Genomic DNA, 26,777 nt, shown 5'->3' with positions numbered 1-26,777 from the left:
TTTGGAGAACAATAAAAAGCACACTGGCATCATAAAGAATAGCTATTTCATGTAAAAAAAAAAAAAACCCAAAAGACACAGAAGCGCAGTAATACTACTTATTAAAAGGTCACTTGCCTTCAGACCAAGGTCCAGCTGTTTAAGAGACGTACAGATCTCTGAAATGAGAAGGCTCATCCTCTCACGTTCTTGAGAGCAAAAAAGGGCATAAGGGCTCGAGAAAGTAGTCTTTGCATAATTTCTGCCATGTTAAACTCTTCAGGGAGTTTCTCCAGAATATCATCCAGGACATTCTTAACCCTTCCAGGTCAATACAAATAGAGCTGTTGTTAGAAATCACTGCAGTCAGAAACTCTCTCTGACTCTTCTCCTTTCAAGTCTCATTTCTTCTGCAGTAGTGATGACACATCCCATTTTCTTAGAATATAAGACAGCAGTGCCCCCCCCACCTTTGCTATCTCTTCAGCAACAATATTGAGAGAAATGATTACAAGCCAATTAACACTTAGCAGTCTCTATTTAACTTAAAAATTTAAAGTTACATTGACTCCGAAGCCCATCAACATGTTCATCCCGGGCTTAGGATGAGTGCTGTACATGGGAGTACCCTTGAGACTGGGCTGTTTTTGGCCAAGCATGATCAAAGGTTTACATTACGATAGTACCTAATAGCTTCTCTCACCCCTGCTCCAGTCCTTACCGTCCTAGGCAAAATTCAGTGTGCACATGCACGCATGCACACGCAAACACACACACATCTCATCCCCTAAAAGCGCCTCTCTCCCTCCCTGTAGGCCAATTCTGGAATCAAGACAGTACAATAATGAAAAAACAATTCTTAACAGTACTAACGAACAGGAATTCAAATAAAAACATGAATGCAGCTCAGTCTCCATTTCAGACATAGCTCTGGCAGGATTAATGATGAATGCTACATAGCATTCACACACTCTGATGTGGACAGGAAATATAAATGTAATGTGAAAACCACAAGCTCCCCTGGGAAATGGAAGAATGAAGCATTGTTTCTCTGCTTGCTTGGAGAGCTGTCGTATTCCTCTCTGCAAAACTTCCATAATTTGATGGTGATAAGAGAAAAAAATACTGCCCAGAGGAAAAAGAGGGAGTAAGGAAAGAGACAGAGTTAAGAACAAGAAGGATGAATTTCATAGAGCTCTGGTAGGGATGTGGAAAACTAGAAATTGAAGACTCAGCCCCATATCACTGAAGCTTTTGGGGCATCTGGCCATGGTTTCTCAAGTCTACGCTCAGAAAGGAAGGTAAAGAGGACAGCAGAGTCTGATAACAGAACTAGCAGAGGTTTCGGAATACATTTCCTGCAGCTTCCTATGTGGGAGGAGAATACAGAAAGAATCTTAGAGGAAAGTAGAAATTCAAGACGAGGGAGTTCTCACAAATATCCCCTATAAAATGTGTTCAAATAGGTAGTGATCATGACCTGAACAAATGATACGAGCTGCCTTTGCAGAACAGATAGTCGTATTTTAATTATGAGACTTTTTATGGGCTGGACTCATTAGAACAGTCAGAGTCAAATTGACTTCACTAATAGTGGTTTGATGGTTGTTAAGAATTCAGGAAAGTAAGCATTAATAAGGAGGAAAAAACTTTTAATTGCCAAATAAATCCCGACTTCGCCATCCAATACAGCTTCACAAAGAACAACGATGTCATTTAGGAGACTGAGTTAACTGTGTGCTTTTTTGCATGGTCTTGGACAAAAGCAACAGTATGAATGTAACACATGAGAATGTAACTGTTCTCTTGTGAAAAACTTGGAAATGCCACCTGAAATTTTAGAGACTTTGGGTTCAGATCCAGCAGTCAGCTGCCTTGGGATGTGACTCCTCAGAACTAGCACACTGAGAAGGTAGTCAACAAGAAGACACAATGTGGGGGGAATTTTTACCCCTACGTTTTCCTTTTTGACACAGTAATGCAGATAATCCTTTCCATCTGCCTAGTAGTCACAGCTGAACTCTTTCCAGAAGATCTGTACCTACAGTCTGTCTTTCAACAACTAAGCCTGGATCTCTTTTGTCTCTCTGATGACTACAGCCATCTCCACAGTGAGAGTTCCAAATCTGAATCCTGTTACAGGACACAATTGAATGAATATCATACTATGATGACAGATTATTATGACCTGGACAACTGTCCGTTAGGATCCTATAGCAATTGTGTCTCTCACAGTATATATTGCAGTAGTCTCCAGGTAGCCAAGCACAACGACACAATGTAAGCATCAGTATGCACAGACAGACTGGCATACCGTGGTAAATCTTCACGGTATTCATTTTGCAAGGCAGTTTTATGCATCTTACTCTACTTAATGATCAAGAGAAAACTAGAAAGTGTGTCTCTCTGGGGAGTTTCTGGACTTTAGATGTAACCTGTTCATCCTTTTCTGATCAAAGTATTAAGCGTTAACACTAGTGTTCCATGCTTAAAATCCAGTCTTTTTAATTTTTCTGGAATCAGTTTGGCTGTACTAAGATTTTGGCATTATCTGAGCTATCTTGACTGTAAACAGAAACGCAGTGTTCCACTTGCCGTGTTAAATGACAAAGGTTATCTCTGTATTAGTGTTGTTCCCTTCAACACAGTGTCCAATAGCTTAATATAGATTTATCGAATAAGGCCTCCAGGTTTGGTGCAAGAGAGGTGCTGAGGCTGAGATTGTCAGACGGTCTCCTTGCCCAGATTTCTCCTTTTCAAACTGCCAGAAAAGCAAAAAAAAAAAAAATCCTGAAAGGCTCCTTCGTAGCCTCTGCCTCCAAGGGGAGGTCTCCAGCAGGCTCAGAGCAAGCCAGAAAGCTCCTATTCGGATCAAGGGCCAAGGAAGGGGAGCAGCTGGAGAACACTCTGCTTTGGCTGCTCTTCCTGGCACAAAGATCCTACATGTCACTAACAGGTTCTGCTGTGAATGGGGCAGAAAGAAACCAGGACCGCAGGCTGGGAGCACCTTCCTGCACTTGGCAGAAGGCGGATGGAGCAGGGAATCTTGACAGAAGAGGGGATTTCTCACTCAACAGGATGGAGCAAAGCACAGAAGTGAAGATCAGACTCACTGACTCGGCCAATCTTAATGTTTGTTTTGTAAGTTAGTATTGCTACGCTTGTTTTTAACAACAAACAAAAAAGCAAGACACATTCATCCTTTGTTTCCCGCCCCATATTAAATTCAAAGTGAAAAAGAAATGGGCTCTGTAACAAGTTAAACGCTCCCCTCCAATCCTATGATTGGTCCAAATTCTTCCCTAGTACAGAACATTACACAGTTTGGCCCATTATTCATCACTACTATTAACACTCAGCTGATCTTTGTTAATCTGATCCATCTTTTTTTTTTTGATAAATCAAGTCTCTTGCTCAAATAACACAGTAAGATATATGCTCCAAGTGTCATTAACAGTACTGACAAGGCACAAGATGAAGAACTTTTCCTCTGCAGATTGGCCTGATCCTTCTCCTGCAAATGAATTCCTGGGTTGCATTTCCAAAAGAGTTTTGAAGAGATTATCTCATGTTGCTGGCAAGTATTCTGTCTCAGCATTGGTTGCAGTCCATATAGTACTGGGCTTTCAGGTGATAGCATTTCACCTATGTATTTATGGTATCTAGCATAATACAGATTTGGTGGGACTAAGAAATCTGGTGCCAGAGTCAGTTCCCCTTCAAGCTGCAGTAAAAAAAAATCAATAATGTTATTATCAGTTCTTGATATATTCCTCTGTGCCTGCAAGTTTTCAGAAATTTGGCTGGAGTCTATTAAAATGACACCTATACTTTCTGATACAGTGGAATATGGTTATCAGAGTACTTTTAGCCCACTTACTCATTGTATACTTTTCTTGCGCACCTATTGGCTGCAGTATTAAAGTACTGTTGTTGCTTTCTTTTTCTGCATGAGGATGTTCTGAGTTTATTTCAAGGACTGCCACTACTGAAACGGGTGCATTCTAAGTATTGAATTTCTGCATTTCCTCTGAAGACACACAAGGATTATTATCTCATTTTGCATATGGGAGTCTGAGACACACTAATACCGAGACAAACGGGACACCTGTGGCAGAGGCAGGAAGAGAGCCCCAACTCACCTGAACCTCCATCCCAACACAGGGGCCACAGCATTAAGGTGTGTAGTTAATTAGGGGCAAACACACTCTGCTCATAATAACCTTTAAGTTGTTACAGGAAGCATGAGATAGATGAGACAAATAAATGCAGTATGGTAGCACTTGTAGAAATAGGATGGCGCACATACCAGTATTTGAGAAATTCTCAGCTTGTCAGAAGCAGTGATTCCAATCCACCTTCCACTTAAAAGGCTGTCAGTTAGGACATTTCTTTATGTGTTGTGGCCCTCCCTTTCTCTTCTGCTTGTCTCTGAACATCCGGGAGCTGGACTAGAGAGGAAAAAACATGCTACTCCACTCTGGCAGGACTTTGCAGCAGGTCAAGAATAAAATAATTGCCAGAGGGCATGGGTGAGATGCACTCTCTGTGGCCTACCCTCCCGATGACAGAATTGGAAAAAAGCTGTATGCAATCGTATTTGTTTTCCAGTCTCCCCAGCTCCTGTGCTGTAAAGACTTCACTGGACTCAAAGAGCTCCTTTGAACTTACTGTCATAGAACTGACCGGGATTTACTCCAGTCTCGCAAGTTGTTTTTGCTGAAAAATCTTTCTGGCTATGAGTAGTTCTTTCCACAACAGCGATTTCTCCCTAACACAGGATCCGCTCCACAAAATCACAACATATTTTTAAAGGCTTTCTTTTGGCATTTAGTCAACAACAAACTGCCGCTCACAATAATACCAGTAAGCACTTATTTTTGAAGTCATTTTGGTTCTGCAGCCAGCCATTTATCTGCACCTGAACCAGCATCACTAACTTCACCTACAATGAGCTATGTCTTAAGAAAACACTTTCAAGTAGCGCCTAGGTTTTGAAAAAAACCCTGTTGTTCGCTTTGAGTGAAAGACCAATTCTGTCAGGCAATCTGTACTCACCGTTCTCTCTGGTGGCCCTTAAAATAGTTATTTTATAGTTTACTGTATTCCTGGGAGTCATGCGCACAATGGGATACTGAAAGTCATTTGAGTCCATAGCAGGAACTCACTGCCCTCTTGTCCACAGGACAAATCCCAAAAAAGCAATAGCAAAATTAGTGTGTTAACGCTAACACTTTATTTTAACTTTATTTAATGAATATTTTCTTTATTATTATAACACTTTATTTTAACACATCTTGTGGAATAAATTTATAGCTGAAAGAATTCATCAGCGAGACAAGTAGGCAAAAGACAAGGTAACCTCCCCAGTGAATGTAAAACGACAACACTGATGAAATGTGTTGCCACCCTGTTTGCGTTCACGTGGCTGCCAGTCAATGAATGAATTTCATTTTTTCTCAGCAAAAACGTTGCTTCCCCAGATTACAATTACAGCAAAAAGCTTGGAACAATGTCATCTCATTGTTTAAAGTAACAGTGGATCCACACTCAAGGTTGAGTCCCTCAACTTTCCAAAGGCCATACAAATAGCAGTGATTCTCCTCAGGTTTCACCACCTATACTTATTTTACAATTATTTGAATGAAAGTTCAGGCTTGTGAAGGTTAATGGACTGCCTAAACTGGAAGCAGTAATTCTCTACTTATCCATAGGATAGACACAGAGCAGGAACGGGCAGAATGAGCTTCCCACCGTGCCCCCGTGACCTCGGCTGTCATTTGGAGAAATCATCCTCCGCAGAGGTCACGCGTACAGTAGTGTTTAGCCTTTCCGTCTCCATGGCAACCTACTCTTGGGCCTCTTCTTCTGAGCAGTTACTTCCAATTGTGTTAATCTGAGTGTGGCTTTTTGACATATGAAAACGCACTTGTTAGCGATGGAGGAGACACAAGCAAACTCATTGCGCTCAGAGCCTTGAGGCAGACTTCAGCTGCACTGCCGGGGTGAAAAGTGCAGTTTCCCTGACTTAGCCGAGCTCCACAAATGGCCTGCTCTAATGTAACGTGTTAATATTTTTCTCCCAAATCAGCATTTTACCTTTGCACAAAGAAAAATAATAAGTCTGCAAAGGGCTTTTGAAAAATGTCTCAACTGTTTTTAGCAAATTGTGTAGTCAGTTCTCTAAAGTGACCAGTTCAGCAGTTTAGGAGAAGCAGCCATTTGTTTAGATAGATATATATATTTTTATACAAATATGTATAAAATAGATATTTTATATAAACACACACACGTGTTTATAAAGACTAAAGCAGTTCTCAAGCAAGGCTTTTTAAAACTAAAATTAGACAGAGCTGCAGGGTGATTTTTCTTTTTTGATCTGCTTAAAAGTTCTATCATTTGTTTCTGACTAGAAAAAACTTTGGAAATTTTTGACCAAAGCTCAATGGTGAAATTCACCTCATGCAGTATGTATCAGCTGGTGGTATTCTGACAAAGCTACAGACACAGAGAGACATGTGTAAGAGGGCTGTGAAAATGAGAAGCAGTCTTACAAACTGTTTTCTGTATTTTAGAAACAGGAAAAAGCAAGGAAAGGAATTATGTTTCCGGGCTATTATTTATCCAGAGAAGAAAACATACAAACAGTAAATTTGAAAACAGTAAATATGAAACAGCAAATATGAAAACATACAAACAGTAAAAAGTCCTGAGGACTGTGCAACTCCTGACGGTTGTTAACTTATGAATCTGTCGATTGTAGCAGTTTAATAAAAGATACTTTCCCACGTCCACCCACGGACAACACCACCTTAAAAGAGAATATGAGGAAAAGAGAAACTCTCATGTGCTATACCCTATGTCCTTAAGGTGGCTATTCCAGCGATGTTACAAAAAAACTGAATTGAAGTTGCCATGTCAAGGTGCTTGCAAAAGTGTTTAAATAAGCAAAAAGCCAAGTCACACACCCTTGCAGACAAAATCTGTTCATGATGAGTCATTGTACTGATTACAAACTGGATAATTTATTCCAAGATAGCCAGACAAGAACTTGGTATGGGTGGGACCCATGGAAGAAAAAGCTTCTAGTCTTCCTCAGAAGGCTCCAGTTCTGACAGATTAATTTCTCTTAGGTTTAACATTCCTTATACATATTCAAAAGCTTTAAGTATATTTTTAAGAAAAGTTACTACCATAGGTGGGCTTATGAATTCTTGCAGATATGTGTAACAGAGCTTGTAGTCCTAGTCATCGGTGATGTGGCCACCATACATAATCTCACCAAAGAGATAACGCAAGTCTTCCTGCGGAATCTCCCAAAACAGTAGGATGCATCATTAAATGAAACAACAGGTCAGCTTTCTAAAGAACAAACCAAAGTTGTTCAGAATAATACTGCTACAAGAAACAGAGGAAAATCAAAATACTTCCTTTTAGAAAGCTTAATGGTTACACATTCTCGTTAATCTTTTTTGCTGTTGTTTAGAAAATAACTACATTGCAACACATTTCCTTTTCTCAATCCAGTGAAAGGTATCTATAAACATCTGATTAAAAATACCAAGTTTATTACTGAAATTCAGTAATGGTGTAAAAGCGGTATCATCTGAGCCTTATGTTTTCTACCTTAACCCTTATAAAAAAAAATCCCCTATAAAAAGCTTTTAAGAGCAAAGTACATTTTCAAAACACTGCATGAGATAAGAGAACATAACTCATTAACAAGTGCATGTATTTTCCCATACAGACCTTTAAAAACATAATCCTTAGAAGTGACAGGGAGGTAACCTACTGTGCCTTTCTTCAAGGAGAAATAAAAATCTCATATCTGATTGCAGTCTTTTATATCTCCTCACTAGGAAACACTGAGTAAGTGAAATTCTACATTATTTGAATTTGGGATGCATTCAAGAATTTCAGTAAAAATTGAATTAATATTAATCCCATTACTACCACATCATGTAAGCATTACGTTTATTGTAGAATTATAACACTGTTCTCAGAGCTTGTGATTAATAGTGGTAACACATTTTATTCAAGAAACTACTGTCTTTCTGTTTTGTTTGGCTTCACAGAATTTGAAGCTTCTTTTTGCTACCCTCTGGTTTGCAAAATATGCCAGTTTGTGATGAAGCCTTTCCAGATGGGAACCTTTACACCCTTGGGGGCAGTATTTGCCTCCCAACAGTTCAAGTAAAAACTTAATTATAGGCTTTAAGTAGTGCGTGATGTGACAGAACAGAACAAGTAAAATAGCAGCAGCTATTCCAGTGTGCTTCCTACAAGTTTATCTCAAATGGAATGCGTGAAATACTAATCCACTTTTCTTTTCAATTGAAATGAATGAAAAAAAAAGGCCACCAGAATATTATAACCAACGCTGCATGCTGGTGATGAGAAAACTGAACAGAGAATCTCTGTGGAAAAACATCAACTTTAGTTTAGAATAAAACATTCTTGCAGTTAGAATAAACCTGTTTTTCTCTTTGTTGGCAAAAAAGTGTATTTAATATTCTTCTAATGTAATATATTTTTATCCCAAGAAACGCTTTTTTTTTTTTTCTCTCCTGTGTCCTTTAGAAGAGTATAGGAATATTCTAAATCAGTACAACCTCACTCAGCCACATACCTTTGGGGACATTGATTACACTGGCATAATCAAAGCTTTTGATATAATAGGGACATTTTTACGAAAGTGAGAAAACTGGGCATTTTCATTAGAAGCCTTTTTCAGCTGTCAGGTTTGCATAATTGTCATCATACTCGCTAGAAAATCGGTCTATTGCACTCAAGGAGAGAAATTCATCCTCCGCATCACACAAATCTTGGCTGATTTGGTCTGTCTCCTCAGCAGCTGCATAGGAGCATCCCTCCAGCTCCTATACGTGCAGGAAGGGTTTCACTGATGCTTCGTAGTCCTAGTACACTGAGCAGGGGATATGGAGAGGCTGGAGTCCACAGTCCCTTCATAATATTGAGCAACAATTTCATGAACCTGTGTATGGGGATAAGGAGGTAGAAGGGAAAGAGCAGGACAACGAGGTAGGATCAAGCAGCCTGCGCTTCACCTGAAGAGACCTTAAATATCAGAGGCTTGTAAGGCAGAGTTCGTCTTACCGACAGGGAAGTGGGTTAAGCCAAACTGAGATGCAAGAAGATTAAATATTCACGGGGAAGTATCATAAACTGGCACAAATGATCATCGCTCCACTGCTATCAGTGGAGTTAGGACAATTTCCACTAGCTGATGGACTAGCTCAAGTTTTCCAGTTTAGGCTTTCTGGTCAGTCCCTAATGGTCTAAACAAAGTTGTCCCTAAAGGATATCCAATGCAAAACTATAGCTACATATGGATACATACATATACATATACACACATATAGTTGCATTTTGAAGAACTTTTATCTCTTTTTTCTCTCTACAGTACCAACCTTAGAAAATTCTTACGAAGCCACAATGTAATGAATCACTAGCCAATACAATGAAAAGGGCCAATACACAGTATTCCAAAAGGAGAGATAAAATAACTCTCTGACAGACATTTTTAGTCCTTCCTGCCATCAGAACCCTCTTTCTTATTACATAGCACAATTGATTATCACGCTTTTGAATTGTAGTTTGAAAAGAATAGAGCTTAAAGAGCAGCAAGAATGAGGTTTATTAGTAATGAAAAATAAGGGTTGGAACATGCTGATTTTATAGACTTTTCTTCTAAATGGGAAGCATTACTAAATCATCACTATTATTTCATTTAGAAATTATTTCACTGTGACATCAAGTGCCAAAGAAGGAAAATCAGTTTCACATCCTATTAACTAAAAAAACAAGGTCAGGAGGGAAAAAGAAAAAAGGATAATTAATTTCTAAGAGTAATTACAAGTTGGGAGATATGGTGAAAAGCATGTATTAGTGAGGTGTAACATTTCTCTCTCTGCTTTTTTCTTCCTTAAAGCTATGCATACTTTAATTTTTTTTAATTACAAAAATGGGAGGACCTATTCAGTACCATCTACATCATTAAGTAGTGGATAACTATTGCTATTATTTAGGCATTGCATTTATAGAACTTAAAGAAACGACCTCAACTGAGTATTTAAACCACACAACTGTAAAACATGCTGTGGCTCAGAAATAAAATCACTCATCTACCCTTAACTTCGACTCAAGGGGAACATTACTGAGAAAGTCACAACAAGGTGGCATCCTTAATACATAATAATGACACATGCAGGAAATGCACCATTATTTATACATGTGACGTGCTGTAAATTGCTTCCATCATCAGAACTAATTGTAGTGATTATTAATGCAGTGTTATGAACTGTCAGAATTGCTGTATGTAATTACATTTGTGCAAATGCTTCATTACCTGCCTAATGAATTTGGCATATATGCACATGTAAACCACTGTTTTTGTTAACATAATGAAGGGCATTTTTTTCCCTCTCAGCTACTGATGTGGAACCGGTTTGACCTATATTACAAAGTTCAAGCATCCACTGCCAAAAGACCCCCCACCCTTTGATCTGGTTTATTTTCGTACTCAGCAATAGGATCATATAATGTCAGCTACTTAAATAACAGCTTCAGAGAAAAATGATGTCCCCGTTATTCAGTATAAACAGTTGACCAAGTCAAAATCACCTTCGTGCGTGGTTACCTGACCACTACTTCTTGCCTTCGTGTGCATCTCTAAATAGCTGCAGAGGACGTTGACACAGACGGTGAGGTCTCCAGTACTGACTGGGTATCTGCAATTCCAGCCTTGAAGGCCAAACTTGAGTCTCCCAGCAATGCAAGTGGGAAAATAGCACAGAGAAAAAGGCTGCTATTTTATCTCTGGTGCACAGTTCAAGGGTATCCTGTCAAAGCAAAGGAATACATTTATCTAGTTAACAACTGGCATTGTTACTGGCAGCTGTACCTGCCTCAGCTGCCAAACATCCATGCTAGTTTAATATTTATTAAAAAGCATACTATTCCTTCAAATTTTACATGCACATTCCCAAAAAGTCATGCTTGAAAAGTGAATTTTGGTCATTTTTCTTTTGCATCCATTCTTTTTAATGTTAGTAAAGAATCTTGTCAAAATGAGATTCTGTGTAGTGTTTTATTTAGCTGTTTTTTAAATTATGGAGAGAAACTACATGGTGTTTTCCTATAAAATCTGCAGGAATTCATTCTTAATTCTTTGACATTTTTCCACATTCTATTTTTTAGGTTAAGGGGTAATTAACGTAACAGTCTGACGCAAAATTATTTTGAAATGTACACGTGTTGGAGAAAACGTAGAGAGAGAAATTGTTAGCTGCCAAAAGGAAATAGCTCATCCTTAATTGAACAACAGGTAGTAAAGTCTGAGCAGAAGTGAAAAATACTATATCCTACAGAAAACTTTCCTTAGGTCAGAATCATGAGCTTACTCATGAAAATTAAAACATAAAATTTTATCTTAAAGAAAAGAATTACAAAACAAGAAATTTATTCCACCCGAATTAGGTGCAGTTTGATTTTTCTCATTAAAATTCTTTTTTCCAAAAAATTAAAATACCTTAACCAGAAACGTATTAAAGATAGCATCTGCATACGAATTTGTAGTAAACGTCAAACACCCATGGCTAAAAACATCACGTTTAGAAATGAGCTAGCTAATTAAAATAGATATATAAATATCTATTGAATTGAACACAGTCTGAAGTGGCACAACTGCACACAACATGTCTTTATTAAAAGCTTTGTCCAGCCTTTTCAGCTTCCCATTAAGAACACTATTATAATGAGCTGTAAACAAATGAAAACAATTGCTGCAGTAAAGGTTGTCTATGTAGCTACAAAACCACAGTCGTTCTCCTTTTCCCACAAATATCTTTCAGAGTTTTATCATACCATTTCAATCAATGCACCTGCAGCCAACGCAGCTTTTGACACGGCTCTTTTAGCATTCTGTGCATTGGTTAAAGGCGCTTTCTATAAAAGCGAGTCTTACCCTTTTCATCCAAGCTCCACTTTCGTGGGTCCTACGTTCTATAAATAAATACCAATAAATTGCCAGAAGGCTAAAGTAACACCATGATGGCTGCCTTTATCATGGTATGTCACACTGACATGAATAACCTTGCTACTCCAGCTCTTCCCTGACTGTGGAGAAGCCGACTTGCACTGAGTTTGAGGGACTACCTACACTGTTACTCAGGGTAACAGTGCAGGGACAACCAGGGGTTCAGGGGGAATTAGGCTAAGCACACTCAGTGACACTCCAGTTTTCCACATTCTCATGCCTTCTTTCCTCTCAGCTACCTCTTCCTCCTGCCAGGCAGATCCACAGAACTTCACACAGGAAAAGAAAGGATGACAAAACAACAAACAGCACGCGACTCTTGCTCATAAATTCCTTTCTTTATGCCTAACTACAGGAATACATACATAGGGTACTCAGGCATTGCCTTAGCATCTGGATGCATAACTCCACTTTGTGGGAGAATAGATATGGTTGAACCTAGCAATAATTTAGCGAAGTTAGCAAGTACAAGCAAAGTTAGCGACTACCGTATAATGAAACACCTCTGACTTTAAAGTGTGGTCAGTTTTTTCATAAGACTGTATTTGAGTAAAGCTGATGCAATAAATATGCCTCTTTCTCTCTCTCCAGATACAGCTATGTATATCTACATCTAGATATCCATTAATACAAATGTATGTATTATTGTGACTCCTTTCCTCCTGCCCCACACTGACAGGAAATACGCAGGACAAAGATAGTTAAGCTCCCTGTGGCTTTCATTGCAGCGGGAAAGCACAAAGATCTTCAAGTGCTGGTCTGCTACAAAGCAGTCACCAACAATATCAGTTCCCTCCAAAGGGGAAAAAGTAATTAAAACAAATGAATGAAGAAGAGCACATCTTGCTTTTACCTGGTCAAAACTGTAGAGTGTAGCATGTAAATTATCTAGCATCCCTGTAGGAGGTTCACTGGCAACTTTAATTGAGTTCTCTAATATTCCTTGAGGAACGATGTGCTCTTCTGGAGTTGGAGCTGGTTCAGCGCTAATGAAGACATGGAAATCAGAACGACTTAATTCACTGCATTGCTCCAGGAGTATATCCAAAGTTCCTAGCCACTTGGCTACTAGAGGAATATTTTGTTGAAAAAGAGCCAATATGCAAATAAATTCATTATCCTTAAGACATTGTTATTGTGGCTTTATAAGGATGAATAGTTACTTAATTCAAAGCATCACTTTATTATTAAATAAACTGACGATACAAAGAGCAAAGCTGAGGAATCTAAGCTGCTGCCATTTCTTCGTAGCTGTTGCAATAGCAGAGTTTTTACCATAAGCCTCTAAAGTTTAAGGCCTTGATTCTGCAACTAATGAAAATATTATAAATTCAGAGTTAAGTGATCTGGTGTGCGTGTTTGTGTGAGGGGAGGTAACTCTTATATTTAAAATTAAGCATAACTTGGCAGAGCATTTAGACTCTGCTTAAATTCCCTGTAGAGCTGGGACCTAAGACAAAACATGCCCAATGCATAGCAGGATCAAGACTGAAGCAGTGCTAGACAACAAGACTGAAGCAGTGCTAGACAAAGCAAAACGGTTACAGCTATGCCACTGCTTAAAAAGATAAGTCATTCCACTTCAGAATCTTTAAGATTCTTAATATATGAAGAGTGTAATGTCACTGATAGATCAGAGAAGTTATCCACCAAACTTAATTTTAATGGAAAAATATCTGCCTCCAAAGCACCTACTAGTGAAATATGGGAATCTCAAGAAAAAGGTTCAACATGGATTTACCAGATGGGCTACAGTGGCTTTCACCCCTACTTCCCCTCACATTCCACCTTCTTTTGCTGCAGTACCAGCAACTCAACTCAATTTGCAGTTCAAGCACAGGGCTTCTCTCTGGCTCTTTGCTGGTGTGCCAGAAACGGCTGATTGCACTGGCTTCCACCCCCACGTGGTGCAAGAGAAATTACAACTCCATACACCACCCAAGAAGTAAGACAAGGCAGTTGTACTTTATAGCTACTGCATCACCTTATCATGAGAGCTGCTATGGAGTTGTTCCCAAATTGCCCCTTGATACAGGGAGGAAGAGATAGGGGGACAGAAAGAGAGAGAGACTTTCATATCACATGACATGACAGTAGCCTGGCAGCACCTGCATTTCCATATAGGCTGCATCCATCCCCTGCAAAGTGAAAGTGATTAAAGCCTGAATTAACTAACAAAACAACCTTTTGATATATCACATGTCTGAGTTTGAGAAAATAATGCAAGTCACACAAAAGGTAAACCTGTTACCAAAAATTTTCACGTTAGTCCTCCTTCTGCTGATTTACCAGCCGCTGTTTCAATTGTTTGTCCTATGAAAAATTCAAACTTTTTTCAGATCATATTTTGTTTACCATAAAACATACTTGTCCTTCCTCTTGCTCTGTCACTTTCTGGACTTTCCTCAGCTTCACTTTCATACAGTTTTGCGCTAAGAGCTTGACTTACCTATCACTAAGGTCAGTAGTAAATTTCCTACCTGCTTCAGGGGCATAAGTCTGAAGTCCCAGAGACAAGGCAATTTTTTTTAGTGTTTCCCAGATAGGATGCCAGCTTAGTTGAAATGTTAGAGGGTTCTTTAATATGTAATTTATATACCTCACCCCTACCCCCCCCCCCAACAAAAATGTCACCTCTTTTGCTCCTGTTCTGGGTTTTAAGTTTTTTTTAAACATAATAATGTAGGCTACAGCTATTTAGGTCAATAAAAAGAAGACTGAAGCTTGAAAAGCACTGAGTACATGCAAATTACATTAGCTATAGCTGGCTTAGCACCATTTAGAATTTGGTGGAAAATCTTTATTCAGTCTGAGTTAGGACATTCCCCAGCCTTTCACTATCAAAAATCTTCCCAGTAAAATTCTCACCTCCCTCCTCCCTCTGAAGTGAGGCATAATGGGCTGGAAAACAGAGAAGTCCTGTAATACCAGAAATCTCTCAGATGCTCCCCATTTATTACTGTAGCTTCAGACATGCAATACTGCTGAATTAGGACTTCTACCATCTTCCATTTTCATGCCCATTCCCCACAACGGCTGAGTACCTGCAAATTCCACTGAAAACCAGCTACGTGTTTTTCCTTCACAATAATATTTCAGTGCTCGCTAATAGAAAAGCATGGTTATTTTTAGACCAGTGTGACTAGCTTACTAGTACAGCTGTGTAAAACCTGGTTTAAGATTTCTTTCATTTTAAACATCAATGAAGCAGTCAGTGTGTATTTGTTTGTACAGTGTTTAGCACATTAAGGCTCCCTGGTTGTATGATGGCTTTATTTCAGTTGGTAGACAACACTGAGTCTGGCCTATCTCTTTGTTTGTTGTGGGCAACCGGGTTGACAACAAAATGTATATGCTGCCGAGGTTAAAAACAGAGCAGGAGGGAATAACCTGGTCCCTGTGACCTCCTTAAAAGCAAGGTGTGGAACCCACGTTTCTGGTACAGTTTCAGGACAAAGGGATTGTTACAATATACATTGGCTATTTAGCATTAAAAATGGGAGGGAAGCACCTTCTTTCAGTTATATTAACAATCGTAATGCTCCTGTCAACTCTGTGATTATGTCAGGAATGATAGTTTACCAGGCAATTGTGTGGCTCTCTTTGTTTGCTGCAGAGTGGGTTCTCAAACCCTACAATGCTGGTCAAAGCTGCTATTGCTATCTCTGAAGAACAGCACTTCAGTGCTAATTATACAGCTTCCCAAGGGCTAGTCAGACCAATTTTATTCAAGTCTCCATTATGGCCTGCTCAATGGAACAGGAGTTCTTAATTACATGGGTAAAGTGTATTCCTGAGGACATAATCCTACGTAGTCATCAGAGGCTTTCGGTATTCTCTCTCCTATTCCTCCTGGGAGTGCAAAGACAGTGTTACAAAACCCAAAGCAAAATATGACATTCACTCAATTAACATGATGCTTATCCTGTTACAACTGGAAGCCAAAGGGGAAAAAAAAAAGATTATTTGTTGTTTAAATCTTTTGCTGAAATCTACCACAGATTATTTGGTATTCTGAGAACATCCCTCCAACTGAGTGGACAACCATCATCAGAGGGGCTGTTTGACACTCATTTGGAGAATGACCCAATGGCCATGTTTGGCAGCCTTCTCTGGGGCCTCCTTTGCAGCCACCTCCAACCCTTATCCTAAACATGTGTTACGAAATCTTCCAGAATCTATAGTGAACCCAAGCTTTTTGCCTGTTAAAGAAATAATTGGGGGAGGGTGAGTGACAGAAGGGGGGGAGATAGGTAAATTAGCAGAGAAAAAAGGAAAAAGAATGATAATGCTCCATTAATTTCACTATCACTGGTGCAATGCATATTACTTCTTCTGAAGCACTTCACTAAACTCTTACAATTTCAACAAGCAAAACTGCGAGCTCTCAACAGTGGCCTTATTGCTGGTATTAGAAAAAGCCTGCAGAAATCTGTTCCCTTGGTTTTAAGATAATGAACCTTTTGACATTTTGATAGATGTTCGGCATTGTTACTGAGCTTTAGAAACTCTTACAGGGGGTACAGAGCAATTCCCTTATAAAAAAGGGAGCAACATGTGGTAGATATCACATCAGTTTTTTAACTGATTGCTTCAGTGGGTAAATGCACAAGCCTCTCACCTTGTGAGGCCTGAGTTTAAATTGAGCACAGCGAGGTCACAGCTGTATTAACCTGGTATTCTCAGTATTGTCTGTAGGGAATAGTAATCCTAAGCATAAAGCGACAGAGCCTTATACAATTGAATATAGTTTGTATAATGACCATTATTTAGTCACAGGGGGCACAAGATTACATGAGCATGGAGAAAATTGCCCTCTGGCCCTCATCTAGTCAAAAGGTAGAAAACAGTACAAAGGAAACCTGCATTATGCCAAGCAGAGGAATGCTCAGTCTGAAAATTTCTTCATACTGTAGTGCTTATGGCCTTACACTTTTCATCCACCCCATTTAGCACGAATATGGTGGGGGTGGAAGAAACTTTAAAACTTAAATCTTCTGCTGAAAATAAATCCTGCCCAACTTCACCACAGTAATCTATACTTCATTGTAAGGACAGATAGTTCTAGAGGGCTTTGTTCTGTTTAGAACAAAATACATGCATACACATGCCTGTGTGCACACTTGCACAGAAACACACGTGTTTATATAGCTATTACATGCTGATATATTTACATATATGCCCCCCGTATCCTCCATTTCACTTTGGAGTTCAAATTCTATTTCTTTAGTGGGAGCACAGTTGAATGATCCTTAAACCAGAAGAAAAAAAGAGGCTTACCTAATGTCTCCATATCTTTAAGACAGTCTACTGCTGGAGACAGAATGAAAAACACAGGGATGGCTGGGCTGCTCTCTTCATATGAAGAGAGTCCATCCTTATGCTTTCCACATATTTTGAGCCAAGCTTTTCCTCCACAAAGTTGCTATTTACACAGAAAATATGCATGAAGCACCAAAAGTGTTCCCTGTTACAGACTTCAGTCCTGCACTACATTCTTAGATTTGAGCAGCTGACAGCGACGGTTTAACAGTTGTTTCATTAAGAAGGTGTTAGGGAGGTGAACTAAAGGAAAGAAGGGGAGCCACGCAGTGAGAACGAGACAAAAGATCAGTCCTGTTTCTGTATGGGACAGGGGCCACGTGATAGAGCACAGCAACTCCTGAATAAAAAAAGATGTCTTCAGTAACTGAATCCAAGAAAACATTGTGTGCAGGCAATACTGTCATGTAAACCCAGGACAACCGGGCAGAGTAAACACTCAGGGCAGAAACACTGCTTTCTCAGAAGTTATTAAATGGGGTAACAGCAGTGATGGTGGAGGCTGGAGGATCAGGCCTACAAGACCAGCACTTAGGTTCAAAAGATTAAAACAGTACACCAGGCAAACAACTGAAAAAAGGTTGGGTAAGTATCCACAATTAATATTTTTTGGTGTCACAGAATTTTAAGGAAGGGTGACCTGAAAAATGACCTGTCATCCCATGGCATTAGCTACTGGCCCTAATAAAATAATGGGAACTGTCACTGAGAAATACACTTTTAGCTATTAACATCATAGCTTAGTACATAGGAATTTTCTCCCTACGGACACATCCAAGCCACCCTCGCACATGGTACCATCAGATTTCATACCGAAGAGCATATGTTATTCTATCTGGATGGAGCACCCTCAGTATGATTAGTTTCTGAAGAGAGCTTTTGTTTTTCCGTTCTTGGGGGAGCTTTTCCTTTTCGGGACATTCTGAGTTCACCCACTTCTTCCAGTCTCTTGGTGGATGCTTCAGTATCTTTATCTAACCCCCTGAACACATCCAGCAGTGCAATAGCCTGGAAACATACCAAAGACAATTACGGGTGGTGTATCCTCTGCATAAGTTTTTAAACGGGAAGACAAATTTTGCTACTTTTAGGGTAAGTCAAAAAGTGTAGTTTAACCCTATCACAGGGGACTCAAGACTTGCTTTAAAATGCAAATTTACATACATATAGATAATACTAAGAGATTACTTTGGTCAGTATCACCATACTGCCTACTTAGGATTAAATATCAGCATACCACAAATTGCAAACTTTGCACTAAGCATTTGCTACAGTAAGGAGCAGTATGAAAATCAAAACTATATTCCGATGAGGACTGGACAAATTATGGTAAAACAGAGTTTCCTCATAAAGCACAATACACGATTTAACTGTTTAAGGAAAAATATATCCAAAAAGGAAAGACAACTTTTTGAAAGCATCATTAGTTTTACTAAAATTTGCTGTGAAACATACGATTTTATCTGAAATTATCTAGTTGTAGCATGCCTCCAGAAATAACATTAAAAAAAATTGAAAATTGAAAAGCAATTTTCTAAACCTACCCTAATGGCACTCCACAACCGAGCAGTTAAAAAGTCAATGGGACTCTTGTAAGTGTGTTCAACTGTGAATCAAATCAGAAAATCCAATTCAAGGAGTTCTGTCTTTTTACTTCTTAGAAGAATCTTGACAGCATACAAAATTGGAAAAGGTCATCAGACTTGCTTCAGAGCCACTTCTGCCTTAAAGTATTCACCACTCTAACTATTACTGAGTAGGGAGCACAAAGCAACAAGAATTCCTAGGGCTGCATTTTCTAAAACTCTAATAAAATAATTTACATCTTGTTTTAATGGCATTTTAAAATACTGATTTGAAACCTGCCATAGAGAGAGTGATATTCTTAGGTATTTGTCATTAAAGGCTGTGACGTTTTCAAAACCATTCCTACACACACACTCACACAGAGCTGAACTTACCTTAACCCATTAAAAAGATATCTTCAGAACCGAACGTAAACGCTCTGTCAAAACTTTTTGCAGAAAATGCAACTGTTGTGCATCTATGTACTGACAGCCAAATCCTCTCAGATATTAAAAAGAGCTAAGCAGCAATAACAGTTGTATTTCTTTAGCTTGTGGTAAAGTAAACAAGCATAAAGACATAACTCTTTACACACTGAAGTTAACATTATATAATATTGGCCACAAATTATTTTACACTGTACTACTAAAAAAGTAAAGTTCTGAATTCCATCCAATTATCTCTATATATCTTTCTATCTCTTGAAAGACAGAGAGAAGCAAAAGTAGTGCACATGTGTCTCAGGCATCATTCTAAGCCCTCTTCAGATTGCAAGCTGTCACAAAACTCTGGGCAAATTTGCAAATCCTAAGGGTTTTTTCTTGTTGTTCTTTTTTTCTTTTCTTTTTTCTTGTTCTTTTTCTTTTTTTTTTTTTTTAAACTAATGGAGGGATAGATTCACAATTATTTTTTACTGAAGACTCAGACTTTGTACAAGTGGACTGCAGAACTGTATCAACTAAATCAGTTCTGGCACATCAACTGAATGCACACTAAAAAAATCTGTTTCTGCTAGTGCTTTTACCATTTTAATCAAAAAATAGTGGGGAAAAAGACACACCCTTGCCTTGCTACCATATACTCTCTCTGCTTTCTCATATAAATACTTCTTTCTTCCTTTAATAAAAGACCCTCTCTTTCTCCTTAGAAAATTGTTTAATAAATCATAAATTTATCGTGCCTCTTACTCTGTTTTCTGTCTACTCTGTAATTATGATAGCGCTTATTTTTCAGTTACTGTATAGATTCCCACGCTTCTTGATCCATTCCAGCACCACCGCTACCAAAAGAACAAGAGTTAAGTAGCATAGTGCTAAAAGCCCGAGTGACATGAATAAAGTCATCTGTACCACGATTCAGAGAAATCGTCACCAGTTTTCTTCCCCTCCCTTTTCTCTTTCCTTTCTCTTCTAGACATTTCTGTTTGTTCTTTCACTCTCATTTATACATTGTGTAAGGCAATTCCTTTTTTTTCCTATCCTTCCCCAGATCTGATTCCTCAATTTATAATTTTTTATCTTCCCTCTGAATTGTCAGTTTCTAGCTTAATTCCTGCATCTGCTACTGACTGGCTCTGTGACTCAATTCCTTTTGGAGCAAGCTCCTCAGGGCAAAACCTGCCACTCAGTACAATCGAGCCCTGCTTTTTTCCAGAGCTTATGGCTACTCAAATAAAAAAGGAAAAATAACAGCCTGAGTCTGATACGGAAGCGTACTATTTAGTGAATTTCTACTTTACATGCCACATTAATTTCAATCTTAATTATAAAGCCACAAGCAGCTAAATCACGCTATTTATCCTCAATATAGCCTGAGAAAGTCATTATAACATTATAAAATGAAAGCATTACATAAATGCATCTTTGGAGTTCCTGTAGTTATTATTTATATTGAATTATATTACTCATATTGAATTACAACATTTGACAAACTGCACTACCACAAGGCAAGAAGATACTCATTTGGGCAGAGGCATCACCTTCTAGTTAAGAAGCAGGAAAACCAGTAAACCACCAGCATCACCAACCCAATTTTTTTCCTCACCTGAAAAGCTTTTTGGGGCCAGGAAAATGAGCTTATCCTTTTCAAAAAGTCCTTGGCTTGTGAAAAGAAAGGTGGAGTAGGTGACAGCTTCTGTTAGGTTACAGATACGCCACTGAGCATCTCCTGATTCTTCAGTCCGCTTAATTTTTTTCTGGAAGACTGCACTGAAGACCTGAAAATAAGTACAATTATTTTCATTTATTTATTTCCAAAATTCTTGTGTGTTTGTTTTTTTACATGCAAGAAAATTGGTTTCTGACTCCAGGTTCCTCAGAAGAGACAGCTTTAGCAGTTTAAAAACGCAAGATAGTAGGGACTGAATCACATCTGCCGAGAGGCTTTGAGGAAACTTTCAGAGAGCAGGGGTGACGGCTGCAAACAGCTTATTTAACTTGCTTATTTAGCTCAGTGAGCACATCCTCTTACTCAGGAAAGCTGGTAATTTGGAAGTGTGTGACTTCCCTTCCTCACAGCATCAGATAATTTGGTAGATTTACCACCGTAAATTGTTGATAGAGAATGCTTTAAAACCGTTCTTACTTGACCTTGTAAGACAGCTTAACAAAAGGAAGGTAAACAGTACTCGCATAATCAGAAAATACCTTTTGATGGAAGCACACAACAAACAGGGATTAGTGGGAACGTACCATGTGGGAAATCACAGTGTTCTCCTTTCTCAAACTCAAGACACGCAGCATTGCAAACGTGAACATCTAGCACAAATGACAGGTAATATATTGGCATCACTGCTGGAGGCAGAATTCTGTTCCTTGCACTTTGAGACTAAATCAGCAAAATAAGCGTTTACCTTCAGTGAGAACTGGTACATGCGGGTGGTGTTGCCCCGACTATTGCTAACAAAATAAAGAACAGATGCTTTTAACGGCTGTTGGTCTGCAAGGCTCTCTTGCCTTCTCAGTTTGAGCTTCATTTTCTTTGGCTTCGGCTATAGGTAAGATGACAGTTGTCTAATTTATTTTTCAGTCCATCATGATTATCACCCAGAATTACCAGCACACTCCTATCAGTACCAAAAAGAATATGGATATACTGTAGAAAACGAATACTGTTTACCTCAGACAGTAGCAAATGTTTAAGGTACGGAGGCTTCTGCTCAGACAAATATTAGGGAATTGTTTTCTGTAGCAATGTGCCTGTTCACCTGTGACAAAACGGCAATAATATATGAATGTATTTGTTCACACTTCACGCTGTTACTTACTCCCTTTATGGGAGTGCTAACTCAAGCACCTAGCTCAAGAGGAGAAAAATGGTACGTGACAACTACACACCACAGATAAGAAACTGTATATGTCAGTAGACAGCACTTGCTGGACAGTCAGAAATTTGACAACTTCTAATTTATAAACATTTTTCAAAAGATAATAATACATATTTTATAGGTGACTTTAAGCTGTTAAAATGGTGCAACTATTGCTACCTTGTGCTGTATTTCAGCTGCAGTTGACTTTATTGATTCAAATGTCTCCACAAGTTCTTGCTTTGGGTGTCCCAAAGCACTGAGCCTTGCAGTTCGGGCTCGTAGTGAGGGCTAGCCAGTTCAGTGTGAAGGCTGAGATGGAAATTCTTGTTGGATTCACATTCTTTGCCTTCAATCTTGATATACCTGAGAAGGAATAAAAGGGACAAGAGTGGGAACCTCACTTAATAAAGGCAATTCATAAATATTCTACAGTACAAAAGATGAGTACTGTATGACCTAGGCATCACAGGAAATAGATACAAAACTTTAAGTACCCACAGCTTAAGAAAAAAAGGATGACCGAACACACCAAAACTACATGAAGAATTCACAGAGCATTTTTTAATTGGCATAGTTTAATTTGCATATAGAGCAGAGACCAGGAGATTATTCACTGCTGTACTGAAGAATCTGTGGCTGAAGGGTAAACGTCTATCTTTATTACTTACCATAGCCTTAGGAAAGTTTTCAAACAAGTTTTAATCAGATAGCAGTTAGCTCTTACAATTCTTCCTTTAAATATAGTTCATCTTTTCGAACTTTCAAAATAGCCTAGCAGTAAATCCTAAAAAAAACCCCTAAGCAGATGTGTGGATTTACAACAAATTGATTGTGAACAGCAGAGAGAGAAGGGCTAGTGACTAAAATAAAAATGATTTTTAAAGGCAACCTACTAAATGATTTCTTCAAAATCAATTACTTGGCAGGGGGGAAGGGAGAGGAGAAGAGACATTTCGGGTTCACTTTTACTCATTGAACAAGAATCCTTACCAAAGAAATATTATTTCCTGACCCCTTGCCTTCAATGTCAACCTATTCCACACAGCAATGCCACTACTGCTAAAGTACCATACCAGAGCCTGCAGATGAGGCAATGTAAAGTTGGCCTCCCCATTTTTACGGAACAGGATTTAAAAAAAAACAAAATAAAACAAAAAGCCCCTCCAAAACCCCATTGCTTATAGACTACAGTGTATGCTCTGTGCATGGTCTGGTGCAAGCACGTGCCCACAGCTTTATATCCTCTACGTGCATAAGGGGGCAATACGGCAATCTTCAGCACTAAGCTATTACACACTAGCACAAACACAGTATTTTCTGTTCAGTGATGGCTGCTTTTAATGTTTTCTTCCAAGAATGGAGATCCAAACTTTAGTAACAATTTTTTATTTTAAAAGGTCTGTAGAATATTCACACAATGGAACCTATTCTCGGGTTCTGTTAATCACAGAGTGGGAAAAATAAATGTTTTGTTACAACTCTCTTGCATTTCAAGTGATATGAGCAACAACGATAAACACAGAGGTGGGAAAAACCCATTGAATTGCTTCATTTTGTAATGAATTGTGTCTTTTTGCATTCCAAAGAAATACAGCTGTTTTATCACAGTCCATGATATAGGACATAACAAAAAATGGTTTCCAAAGAAACTACTAAAGCCAAAATCTACTTTCGGTAATTTTTTCCTTCACAATCTCCTAACCCACCAGAGCAGACAGAATGGACTGTGTTAATGTGCGGTTCTCCCCTGGAACAGGCAGAGTCTCTTTCATGTAAGCTCCAGCCTTCTTTCTTAAGAATATACAAAGTAAATTAGAAAAGGATTGTTCTCCACTATTTTTTTCCTGTTGCAGTTCTCAAAAATCTTGAAATAAAGTAGCTTAAAGATTCAAAAATGTTCCCAAAACACTTGTGAAATCCTGTATAAACTTGGAAGAATAGCTGCTTTTTATTAAAAGCAAATACTAAAAATAAATAAATCTCACAAGCTAGCATGGCAGTCAAACTCTCACCTGTGAGAAGTCTAAGAATTAATGCAACATCTGGTCTCATCTGCAAAGAACTGCTTTTCCCTTGTGGATGTGCTGCCAGGGGAAACAAACAAGCTTATGATTTTCAAAGATGGCATCCGATGAAGACAAAAACTCTGGAGAACAGGAACGTGGCCTCATATTATGAAAAGGGTCAACAGTCTACGCAAAAACTTTTCTTAGCAAATACTTCCAAGCAACTCAAAATGAACAAACGTACATTTCTGGGCAGATGCTCTCCAAAATGTACTGCAACTCTAAACGGCAGAAAGTATGACAGCTTCCTATAGCTAAATGTTTTGGATCAGCTCAACAAGAATGAAGAGTGATAAATTCTTGGATAGGAAAAGGAATGGGAAACAATATTTTTCAGTATGAAGACAGAGAGATAAACACACATTTTCTCTTTCAGTTCCTGCTGCTTAAAATTAAAAGCTTCTGGAATACACTTGTGAACTCCAGCAAGTAATGTAGCCAATTAAGTTGAACAAATCAGGTGAAGACAAGTGCAGAATGGAGCTGTTACTAGGCAATCTCAGTAGGCAAACTGTTAAGTTGGTCAAACTAGTTCAGTGGGAAAAGCGCTGCCTTAAAGTTGCACAGCTGGCGAGACGTTCCAGGCAAGGAAAGCGATTGCTATAGAAAAACTGAGTGAACTGTCTTGCTGTTTCATGAATAATGGTCATGTCTCACAAGAATGGAAACTCGTTCATACAAGCTACATTTGCACATAAATCAAATTCGAAGACATCTTAAAGAACCTTGTAATAACCTAATCTTGCAATTGGAAGGACATGACTACCACTTTGTGAATGTGCAGACGATTTGAAGGAGTGTAACAGCTCATATGGACACAAATAGGAATCTTATGAACAATGAATTTTTTCCTCTATTATCTCCCATACAAGCCAGAACGACATTAATCTATTAGAGTTAATGTTCCCTTCCAGTGATCTTGAAAACACTGCCGGCTGGGGAAATAAGATAGGAAAACCACAGATAAAACATAAATATTAAAGCCAATCCAAACCAAACCTATTCAATAGCATCACTCCTCTTATAGCAAGCTATTGACAAAAAACTGTATACAATTGGTGCCTGTTTACACTTATGCCTTGAGTTAGCTGCTCCAACAGACCTAGGTATGTATGTGCGTTCTGAGACATTTTTGTATACGTTGCGAATAAGCTGAACCTAAATTTTACTTGATTTTCTTCTTGTGCTTACAAAAACCCATGCACTGACAATTTTGGAAACGAGTCAATTCTTTTTCTGATAGAGAAAAATTCCTAAGATATTTTAACAAAAAATTTAACATTTTCTGGCCACTTTCAACATCAGGTCACAATATAATGTATATTACAAGTCACTGAGCAGGTTCGCTAGTTCAGATAAAACAGAACAACTAGACTGGAATGTCTAAAGATTGTTAGGTTTTTGTGTATAAGACACTGAAATAAGCAGCCTGATTTTCAGAGAAATCAAATACCCATAGTTCACACTGCAAACACCCACACTGTGAGGTGTATTATACACATATATTTGAAGCTCTGAAGCTGAGATTTTTTTCTCAGTCTTCATTCAGAAACAGTATCAGAAGTCAGTGTTATAGAATCTCTAAGATTCCAATACAAGAACAATCTTCATAAACAATGAGGGAGATATACTTTTATTCTGAAGCTGCTTCACAGATCAGCAAGTTCTCTAATAGGCAGGCTAGTAAATTTGCTTTGGAAGAAGTACAAGCTGATAAATCTCCCTAGATATGCTTTTTGTCGATTGATATGATAAGATGTATTTTACTTAAAATTAGGATTGTCTGAAGCTCAGTGGATTTAATTATTTGTAATTATCCAGTTGTTGTCAGTATGTGGCCATTTTATGACAGTGGTATCTACTGTGTGGGTCAGGTTCAACTGTATATCTTTTCAAACACAGAATTAATGTACTATTGATGAAACCATTACTAGAACCAAATTAAAGTCTGGGCTGATGTATTGGTCCACAGGGTGCTGTCAGACATGAAAGGAGTAATTAGTATTCATTACTTCATACTCTGCAACATTCCAATTATTAATGAACTTCAGCTGCTGGACTGCACCATATCTATCACAAATATCTTTCTAGTCTTTCTTTATTAGGAAGGAAAAAAAAACCTCAGGTGCCTGACACGACTACTAAAATAAACAAATAACAGAAATGAAGCTAGAATGATGAAAATTTGCTTATTTGATAGTAAAGGCATATTTTTACATACATGCCCCGCAAGGGACAGTTGCTACATCTTCAGTGAGCCAGAGAATGCGAGATCATGTAATGTTGCTAAAATATTCACCAAAGGAACTTCTGTTCATATTTGAATATTTTCATATGCATGTGCGTGTGTCTGTGTGTGCATGTGTGCGGCTCAGTTGTACTGTGGGGGAGCTTTTGCTAAGGAAATGCAATGTTATATCGCTGCGACCCCTTTCCTTTTCAATCCAACCTCTTTCTACTGTTTTACATTCCTCTTTCT

At 38.5% G+C, this 26,777-nt stretch overlaps 1 protein-coding gene across 1 annotated transcript in view; it reads right to left on the bottom strand.

The window, feature by feature from the left end:
• The window catches only part of DNAH11 (dynein axonemal heavy chain 11), a 143,479-nt gene that overhangs the window by 526 nt on the left and 116,176 nt on the right, over nucleotides 1-26,777 (bottom strand). The window contains 18 exon segments of the mRNA XM_068932635.1: nucleotides 118-227; nucleotides 230-300; nucleotides 3,463-3,577; nucleotides 3,580-3,703; nucleotides 7,173-7,292; nucleotides 10,658-10,820; nucleotides 10,822-10,841; nucleotides 12,891-13,122; nucleotides 16,116-16,239; nucleotides 17,318-17,407; nucleotides 17,410-17,462; nucleotides 18,173-18,303; nucleotides 18,305-18,367; nucleotides 18,904-19,026; nucleotides 20,952-21,140; nucleotides 21,777-21,848; nucleotides 21,850-21,914; nucleotides 22,441-22,595. Coding sequence (XP_068788736.1) covers nucleotides 118-227; nucleotides 230-300; nucleotides 3,463-3,577; nucleotides 3,580-3,703; nucleotides 7,173-7,292; nucleotides 10,658-10,820; nucleotides 10,822-10,841; nucleotides 12,891-13,122; nucleotides 16,116-16,239; nucleotides 17,318-17,407; nucleotides 17,410-17,462; nucleotides 18,173-18,303; nucleotides 18,305-18,367; nucleotides 18,904-19,026; nucleotides 20,952-21,140; nucleotides 21,777-21,848; nucleotides 21,850-21,914; nucleotides 22,441-22,595 — 2,020 coding nt within the window.

The sequence above is a fragment of the Struthio camelus genome, chromosome 2 (genome assembly GCF_040807025.1).
Source record: "Struthio camelus isolate bStrCam1 chromosome 2, bStrCam1.hap1, whole genome shotgun sequence".
NCBI classification, from domain to species: Eukaryota; Metazoa; Chordata; class Aves; order Struthioniformes; family Struthionidae; genus Struthio; species Struthio camelus.
This window is presented reverse-complemented; position numbering and strand designations above follow the sequence as displayed.